We start from the raw sequence: 9854 nt of genomic DNA on the forward strand, positions 1-9854 counted from the left end.
CCCAGCAAATTGTAGTTTAGTCAGGAAACTACCCTTCAGAAAACCACATAATATATGAACTGCTTTGGTACAGACATGTCTTTAAAATACATTACTTGCTATTTATAGATTTTCTTTTCAAGCTACAACCTAGATCATGCCAATGAATCTTATAATGCAACAACAACACGTACATACATATATAGAATCATTTTAGGAAACTGGATCTTACATGTCCTGTAGTAATAATATATTTTATACAACCTCTTTCATCTGACAGCAATCAGAACTTGACAGAGCCATTCTGGTCTAGTGTTTAAGGGACCCGGCTAGAAATCAGGAGACTGTGAGTTCAGGTCTTGCCTTAGACATGAAAGCTGTGCGGGTGATTTTGACCCAGTCACTCACTCTCACGGCTTACTCTGGAAGATCATATAGTGGCCGTGACTAGGGGGGCTTTTGCCCAGGTTCGCCTGGTGCACCATGCGGCCCTATCTGGACCGGGATGCCCTGTGTACGGTCACTCATGCGCTCGTGACCTCTCGCCTTGACTACTGTAATGCTCTCTACATGGGGCTTCCCTTGAAGACCACTCGGAGGCTCCAACTGGTACAGAATGCGGCCGCGAGAGTTGTCTTGGGAGTTTCCCGGTACTCCCATGTTACACCTTTGCTCCGCGAGCTGCATTGGTTACCAGTTGTCTTCCGGGTGAGGTTCAAGGTCTTGGTCATGATCTTTAAGTCCTTACATGCCATGGGTCCGGGTTACCTCGGGGACCATCTGCTGCCGGCGTCAACTTCCCTCCGCCCAGCACGTGCCCACAGACAGGGCCTCCTCAGGGTGCCTCCGGTCAGGGAATGTCGACTGGTGGCCCCCAGGGGGAGGGCCTTCTCTGTGGGTGCTCCGGCATTATGGAACCAACTGCCGGTTGAGCTCCGGATGGCATCAGACCTCCGATCCTTCCGTCGCGGGCTGAAGACCCACTTATTTGAATTAGCTGGTCTGGCCTGATGGGGGAATATGGGTTTTTAAATTGGTGTTTTTTAGTAGTTTATTATTGTTGTTTTTTAACTGGGCACTGGTTTAATTTCCTTTTAACTTTTGTATCGTTATTTATATATGCCCTGTGAACCGCCCTGAGTCCCTAGGGAGAAGGGCGGTATAGAAATCAAATAAAACTAAACTAAACTAAACTCTCAACCCAAGTCACTTCACAGGGTTGTTGTTGAAGGGAAAATAGGAAGAGGAAAGAGTATTAGGTTCACCATCTTGAGTTAAAAATGAATAAAATGAATAAAAGTAAAATTTAATAATTATAGAAGTTATACATGGCACATTTATATATTTTCTTTCTAGGTAACTTTATTATTATGAATTCCACCATATTCAAGTAGCTGAACAGAAATATAATCCTGCCTTTTGAATGTACTTAGAAATGCTGCTCATGATCCAGTATAGTTGTCCAGTTCGAAGAACATCCACTACTAGCAGCTCTAAAGAGACCTGTAGTTGGCTAACAATATTTTCTCAGCAAGTTGAAGGGATTTTCCTAAATGTCATCGGAGCACTTAAGGCATGTAAATGCATTTTATTATCTCTGTTGGAAAGTTATTAAGACTTGTTCTCAGAATATAAACACTATGTGAAGATTCCCATCATACAGGTACAAGTCTTACTATGTTTGGACTAGCCTAAACAAATTGAACATATCTGCACTAATACCACACATTTGGAAATTCCCACGTGAGCAAACTAAGACATAAAGAAATTTCTCCCAACATTATGCTCTCATATGACCTAGGACTTCAACTCCAGGATTTTTAGCCAATACTGAAGGTTGGGAATTATATAACAAATGTACATATAAAAGATAAATTGGAGAATGATAACTGCTCAAATTATTTTCTGGTTATATATAATGGTACTTTATAACGTGTGTTGGTATTATGTGTTTTAAAGCATTAAATGAAATCACTGGGACTTTCAGATTAACATGTTCCATATAAGACTATGAAAATTAGCGAGTATGAATATTACTTTCTCAGCCCCATTAATGGGCGAGCCTTTGTTATCTCCCCTTTTATAAAGTTAATCTTAAAATATATTTCTAGGAAACCTTATTTACATGTTAAAGCACACAAATTTCACATTTCTAACATGTCTGTGCAAAAAAAGAAACTACTCTCATTTTTGTTGTGCCACCATTGAAGATTCAAACTCCATTCCTAGCTTGTGATTTTATTAAAGAGAGGATTGACTGACTTTATAGGCATTTCAAAAGCAGAGCTTCAAGCTGCAGCTTTGTTTACGGGTTTTAAAGCTGCAATAACCTGAAACCAAGATTTTAGCATGGAGCAGAAATAATAAAACAATTCTTAGGTTTTGACGAAACAGTCAGTTTCTGAAATACAGTGTGAGATATTCTCCTGAGTTTGTCTATTATCAATGTTGCTAGCCATAGTATCTGTTGCTGCTTTTCAGGTTGTAAGTTGTATTTCTATCAAAGAGATAAAGAGAATCTCTTCTTGAGATTCTGACTGCAAAAGGCAGAAAAATGGCAATAACCTTGGGGTATCTAATTCACTTAGGGATGAAGAACCTACTGTATGGCTTGACTAGCAATTTTCAATATCTCCTCATCACTCACCACCATACTTCTACTGGAACTTCAGGTGAAAAACCATAGTTTCCTACATTTTTTTAATCCACAGTATTACCTAAACAGGATTATATCAGAAAAAAAACAAATAGCTATTATTCAGTCCTTCCTTAGCATTATTGTGCTAAGTATTGTAGAATCACAAAAGTAGTACAGCCTTTCCAAGAGGATTTTTATCAAGTTGATGTCGCAATGGTTCTGAAAAGAAGTAACAGATAACAACAGTAAATAATTTAGCCTATAAATAATAAGAGATTGCTTCTATGCACAGGAGGTGTTAGGAGTAATTGAGCAGATAGAAAAATACAACCATTAAGGCAATCTATTAAACAGAAATTTTATAGACAATTTTACAAATATCCCTATGATGTTCATCACCACTTGGGATAGTTCTTTACCTGGCATTTACCTAATTCCATATACAATTTTCTAGAAGACTGTTGTACAAGCATTCCATATAGACCAGTATTTCTCAATCTTGGCAGCTTGAAGATGCATGGAATTCTAGGAGTTGATGCCACCCATATATGAAAATTGTAGACATCCCAAAAGACTACATATGTGAAACTTATATAGGCTACAAGGAAAGACCTGTGTAACTCAACTGAAATCAACTGTAAAGGAACAAGTAAGTGAGGAGAGGAAAAGCTCTCATCAATTTCTACATGAATGGAATTAACTAAAAGTAGGGGGGAAACACTATTCCTCATCAACAATGAAAGTATTAGGGTTCTTCTATTTTTCTTTTACATTCTGATTTGGAGGGGAAAATTCTCCTCATTGGGAACTGCACAATGATTTCTCATATACTGTGAAAGCACTATATAAGGATTTATTTTATTTATTTTAATCCCATTTATATCCCGCCCTTCTCCAAAGACTCAGGGCGGCTTTACAATCTAAGCACAAATCAATGTGCTTAGCAATAGCCTTCATTCTATGTATATGCCTGCTTATTAGGGCTTTGGGGGGGGCAAGTGCCATTTTTACAAAGTCAGCTTATTGCCCCCAGCAGTCTAGATCCTCATTTTACCTACCTCGGAAGGATGGCTGAGTCAACCTTGAGCCTGGTGGGATGCGAACCTGCACTAATTGCAGGCAGCTGGTGTTACTTAAGGAGGCATTAGCTCACTGCTCCACCAAGGCTCCACCAAGGATGCAGGTTTCTATCACTAATATTTGTATTACAGTAAGGTCTATGATACCTCCTAAGTGCTTTGGATTACAAATTCCCAATTCCTCACCAGTGAATATACAGGGGAGTGCTAATAGGATCTATAACATAAAACATCTGAGATGAGCTTTAATCTAGAACAGAGGTCCCTAACCTTTTGGGCACCAGGGAACGGTTACATGGAGGTTGTTTTTTTTTTCTGCAGACCAGAGTAGGCATGGTTTTGTGTGCTGCCTGCATCCCACAGAAGGGGCTTTGTTTGTGTGGCCCAGTTGCTGGCATGTCGTGGCCCGGTACCAGTTCACAGACCGGGGTTGGGAACCCTTGATCTAGAACATTAAATAATTATAAATCATAGCTATCAATGAAAGTTTTCCTCCCCTGGTTACAACTTAAATTTCACAAAAGATAAAATGCCATCATGGCTTATATCCTTTATAGTCCTCCTTAGCAAATTATAGTAAGCTTTTAATATCCACTGTTGCTTCTTATAAAATCAGTAGTTACACTGCAAATATTGTGATGCTTTTAATTTTCATGAAATTTATATCTAGTGCATGATTTAACAATAAGACTTACACAGTCAGACTACCAAGTGTTTCAATATGCATCATTGTCAATAAGTGATCCTGCATTCACTCACACTGTTGTCATAAAAAAGGTATTCCTGCAGGCCTTCAAATCAAGAATGCACTGAAAGTTACTTACATATTTATACAGCCTAATATATTAAAAATTGTTAATGATGCGCTTTGTTTAAATGCAAATTCTTTATAGATATACACATTGCCCAGGGTTCAGCAAATCCAACTCCAATGAAATAGCCTCAAAAATCTACTTCATAAATTGTTTATTTTACAGACAATAAAATAGACTAAGTCTTCAAATGTTGTAAAGTTTCAGAGCAGCACTTATTGAACGGAATGTGCTCAAGATACTACTTCATTTTTCCCCACAACCTTTGCTAGTTTTTCCATTTCCATAATCTGAAGGAAGAATTTCAGCTTTTTGGGTAGAAGCACCTTTACTCAGAAATAAAATGCTCCCAAAAGCTTTTCATCCTTCAATACTATAGCTGAAAAAAGGTATTTCAGATTTTTTGGCAGCAACATCAAAATTCTTTAACACTTTCCCATCTTGAATAAACTTCAATTATACTTGATCATAAACCTTAATTGAAAATGAACTATCAACAAGATAGCACCAGAGCGCATGCTTTGATCAACATGACCTCGGCCAAATTTGTTTGGTTTTTCTCTACTGTTGTAGAGTTCCCAGAAAGCCACTGAGAAAACTTTGAACAGATATTTATCTTTAAAAGCAAGGGCTTCTATCAATATAACCATGGAGACATTCTAATCTTTAACTACCTTTCATGTTTCTTCTTCCCTCCCAACTCCCAGAGTTATCAGAAGATGCCAATCTAGAATGTGTTTCACACCAACTTCTCAGGATACCATGCCCAATATTTATCTTTCCATGTGGACTTTTTTCCACAGGCTTATTTGAGCAATACCACCCACGTGAAAAGCAATTTCTGTTTTTATGAAAGTACCTTATTTGATCAAGCAGTATGAAAGAAACATACTCAAGTGTCATTTATTACCTTTTAAAAGCTTCAGCAGGGTTTCTCTCACATTCCCCAGGTTGCAGGAGACTTTGAACAGCAGGATCTCTCACTTTGTCCTCATAACCCTGAATCAGTCCACTCTGACAGATCTGGGCAACTAAGCCTCTAATAAACCTCCCCACACAGAGAGTATCAGAGTCCTGTGCCCTACAAAAATGGAAGGCTAACGCTTGGTGATGTAAACCTCTTTGTAAGTTTGCAGGTGAGCTTGGCCATAATAATTCAGTGCAAACTGCTGTCTTGCCACTACCAGGACCTCCTACTAACAATACACCCCAGGATGCTCCTTTGCCAGGGACAACACAAGCATTAGAGCCAGAATTCAGCACAATGGATGGTTTGTTGGCAGAGCTATTGCTGAAGCTTGTCTTTTCCTGGAGGCAGTGCTGTAGTTTGTGAAAAACCCACTCTCTGCAATAAAACTGTTTCCCCTGCAGCAAGCTGGTCTGGGCCATTTTACAGACTACCTTCTGAGACAGGTCCAAATCAAGGGCACATCTTAGGTTTCACTGAAGACAACAGATTCTTAAATCCAAGCCAAAGTGCCCGTTGCATGGAATTATGCCACAGGACAGAGTGCAATCCATAAATCTGTTCATGCCTTCACATAATAGTCAGTGGCATCTTTGGGCAAGAAGCACCTTTCAATCCAAATATGTCTGATCTTGTTTTGCTGGAAATCCTCTTTAGAGATATAGCTATGTTTGTAGCAAAGCTCAATGATGCATCGTTTAAAAGGTTGCACAATGCCATGACTATAGTTGCTACTTATAACGCTGCATGCTATTATATGAGATTAATGCATCTAAAGTAGAGATAACGTGAAGAATTCCCAAGTTTCTTCTCTAAATTCCAGTAATTCCTAAATATATGCATGTGGCTGTTAGATTTCCCCAGAATAGCATCTTCTAAAAACAGATCCGTTTTTTCAATCAGCAAATGCAGCATATATTGCAAACATACGGCTATGTCTCATTTAATATGTAGACTTCCGAAGTTCAGACAAGCTCTGTAGTCCAAATCCGTCCTTCAAATCATGGGGCTTCATGAACCCAGTACAGTAGAAACAGAAGAACTTTTCTTTCCAGGGCTTTCTTTGTCATCCCGTGTTTCAGTAAACCTCTTTTCAATTGCAACCGTTAAACCACAGGATTTCTGTCCTGGCCTGAGAATAAAAGTAACAAACATTTGTTAGCTTATACATAACAGTGAACTTCATTTTGCATAACAGAGCCAGCCACTCGTCTGTATAATGTATAAACAGGATGACCCCCCCCCCAAATCTATTTCCTGTATAAAGGCTAGCAACACAGAGACACTGGAATGATAGATAGTATATTATTCTGTGGTTAAGATAGCCAGCAAAAATATATATATATAAAGAAACAAACATTCAGTCTCTCTCTCTCTCTCTCTCCCAAACAAGAAGCATTAAAGCTTTGCTGATACCTAGAATTACATTCCTGTCTTCTCTCTGGAAAGCAAGTGACCTTGAAACCATGAAAAGCCCCCACTCATTCTGAAGAGAGACTTCCAGCTTCGGATCGCCCATGAGACTCCGCCATCTGAACCCCCTCTGTACCTGCTTGTCTCCCTTTATACCTCAGGACTTCTTCCCCTGCAGTTTTTTTCTTAGCCTTCTTTGTTCAAAGGCTGGAAGCCTTAGGAAACACCGGAGCTTTCCAAAGCCACGTTTGAACTTACCGTCCGGCTCCCCCTCCCGCTCCCGCTCCCTTCGCATTGTCGCTCTGCAGCGTGCCGTTTCTGTCATCTGGTTCGGCTGCTCCCTACGGCAACGCTTTCTTTTCATTCGTCCCCAGGCTTTTGTCTCCCAGCCTCCACACGACCAGGCTTCGCGTTTCGGCTGATAAAATTGGCAGGACGCAACAAGCCCCTTTCATCCTGCTCTCGACGTTAAAACGCTTTTTTGGCCACTGGATAACAACAAGGAGCAAGGGCGGGGGAGGAGGCCGAGGGAAAAAAAAAAAAGTGGACTCACTCGAGCGGTCAAAGAAGCGGCCCGTCCGCTTCTCCGACCCACCACTCGACACAGACACACACCCTGTCCCCATCCCCCCACCCACCCACCGCCTCCTCCTCCTCCTCCTCCTCCTCCCCCAGCGCCAGCACAACGGAGACCATACAGAGGGGACACGCATACAGGGGGCTCGACGGCAGAAAGAGCCGGACGGGCGAAGAGAAGCCACCGCTCTGTTCCGCCTCGCCTCCGATCGATCCACTTGGCTCTGGATCTTCGGCTGAGGAGGGGAAGGGAAGGAGGTAGAAGAGGAGCCCAGAGCCCAGCTCCTTCCTTCCTTCTCCTCCTCCTCCTCCTCCTCTACCCCCTCCCCAACTTCCATCACCCGCTTTTTCTCTTCTTTCTAGTTCGCGAGATTCCCGATCGCAAACACGCCCCACAACTGACTCGGATCTCCCTTCCGGGTCCCGATGCTCGTTTCTTCACCCTCCCTCTTTCTTCTAAACCCCCCCTCCCCTCCCCAACGCCCTTCCCTCCCCCCCCCTGTTTTAACACCGGGGCTTAAACCGAGACGAAGCGAGGGAGCCTGGCCAACAAATAAGAGGAAGCGACGTCCACGCTCCGATTCGCTCACGCCTGGCGCTGAAGGCGCTACGGAGCGAGCGAGCGAACGGGCAAAGGCTGCGGGGACAAGCAGGCAACCCTCGCGCTACACCAGGGGTCGGCAACCTCGGCTCTTTTATGACTCGTGGACTTCAACTCCCAGAATTCCTGAGCCAGCTATGCTGGCTCAGGAATTCTGGGAGTTGAAGTCCACGAGTCATAAAAGAGCCGAGGTTGCCGACCCCTGCGCTAGACAAAGCAGGGAAGAGCTCAGGCGCACGCAGGCTCCGCGCAGAAGCCAAAAAAATAAATGTGCCGGACGCAGAAGGGGCGAGCTGACGAGGACAAGGCAGAGTACACGGCGGTGCCTTTCGGCGCTCTGCAAGGCTCTGGCATCCGGGCAGGAAAAATGACAGGAAGGGCCGGCCGGAGAGTTTTGGAAAATAGCAAGCAAGCAAGCAAAAGCCTTACTCTGGGCAAAGACAGCCCGAGGTAAATCTCCGGCGCCGCTTCAGTCCTCTTCCTTCCTGACGCTGCCTTTGCAGCGAGATAAAAGGAACGTATTTGTAGCTCAGGCTTGAAAAAAATGTCTTTTCGCAGAACCGAAGGCGCAGCGCTATCTTCAGCCCTGTCCCCGATCCCGACCGCAAGGGCGGAACAGCTGGTTGACTGGCTCGACGGGGGTCCCTTCCCTGGCGCTCCCTCCACACCCAGCCTGACCAACTGAGGTTGGCAAAGGAGCTTTTTTTTTTTTTTCCTTGGCAGCGGCGGCCCGCCGTTCAATTACCTCCCCCGCTTCCTCTTCTTTGGACAAGGCGGCACTAGCGGCGGCAGCTGCTGGCTCTTCCCCTCCCTCGCTCAAGCCGCTCCTCCAAGGCGGGCGAAGGCTTAGACAGGCGTGGCCGCCGCCGCTCTTCCCTTGCCGAAAGCCTAGCGATGCCCCGCAGCGCCGGCCCTCCCGAGCGCAACGGTTCCAACGCCAAACACCCTCCGCCCCCTTTTCTCTCCCGTCCCTCTTTTAACCTTGCTTCATTAGCCCGCCTCCTGCTCGGCTCCGAAGCCACGCCTTCCGCTGTTGGCCACACCTCTTTCGTTCCGGGTGGAAGCTGTTTTGTGTTTGTCCTGGGGCTGGGAAGGGGTGTGGTTAGGCCGCGAAGATGCTGCTTTACATCACCTGAAGGAAGAAAAGAAAAAAAAAAAAAAGCCCCGCGACCAGGTCCGAAAGCTACCGGCTGGCATATTGCCTTTGCTCGTTTGGGTTCGCTAGGCTTCAGCCACCTTTTTCATTCTCTTTGCTATTTTTTTTACTTCTTTGTGCATTTGTAGCAGGACTTTTTTTTTTAAAACTACCCGACTCGCTCTGAAGCAAGCAGCAGCAACGCACTCTACATCATTGCACAGAGATGGGTTTTTATATTGGAACATTTTTTTAAAAAAAAAAAAATATCCCAGAAGAGAGGGAGAAAGAGGGAGGGAAAATGTGAAAAAATAAGATTCAGGCTTACAATCCTAAATTAATTTTCCTAGAAGCTCTTTTTGACATAGCAGTAATGTTGCACTCTTAATAGGAAAATGATGGAAAGGCATGGTCTAGTACTGGTTAAGAGGGACGCGGTGGCTCAGTGGGTTAGGATGCTGAGCTTGTCGATCAGAAGGTTGGGAGTTTGGCGGGTCGAATCCCGAGTGCCGCGTAACAGAGTGAGCGCCTGTTACTCGTCCCAGCTTCTGCCAACCTAGCAGTTCGAAAGCACGTCAAAATGCAAGTAGAAAAATAGGGACCACTACGGTGGGAAGGTAACAGCGTTCCGTGTGCCTTTGGCGTCTAGTCATG

The 9854-nt window shown here is 43.7% G+C and overlaps 1 protein-coding gene across 4 annotated transcripts in view; it reads right to left on the reverse strand.

Annotated features, from left to right (window-relative positions):
• ANKRD50 (ankyrin repeat domain containing 50) overlaps positions 1–9503 on the reverse strand; it is a 57028-nt gene extending 47525 nt beyond the window's left edge. The window contains exons 1-3 of one of the 4 annotated variants that reach the window (XM_083367040.1): positions 8811–9503; positions 7147–7376; positions 5419–6607 (exon numbers count right to left, since the gene is read on the reverse strand). In XM_083367040.1, the coding sequence (XP_083223166.1) occupies positions 5419–5897 (479 nt within the window). In that variant the 5' untranslated portion in view covers positions 5898–6607; positions 7147–7376; positions 8811–9503. Of the gene's footprint in view, positions 1–243; positions 383–1168; positions 2812–5418; positions 6608–7146; positions 7400–8810 lie in introns of those variants that run through there. The other 3 variants (XM_083367039.1, XM_083367041.1, XM_083367042.1) reach the window with 3 other exon arrangements.
• Positions 9504–9854: the final 351 nt, after the last annotated feature.

Source organism: Vipera ursinii, assembly GCF_947247035.1.
Source record: "Vipera ursinii genome assembly, chromosome: 7".
Taxonomy (NCBI): Eukaryota; Metazoa; Chordata; class Lepidosauria; order Squamata; family Viperidae; genus Vipera; species Vipera ursinii.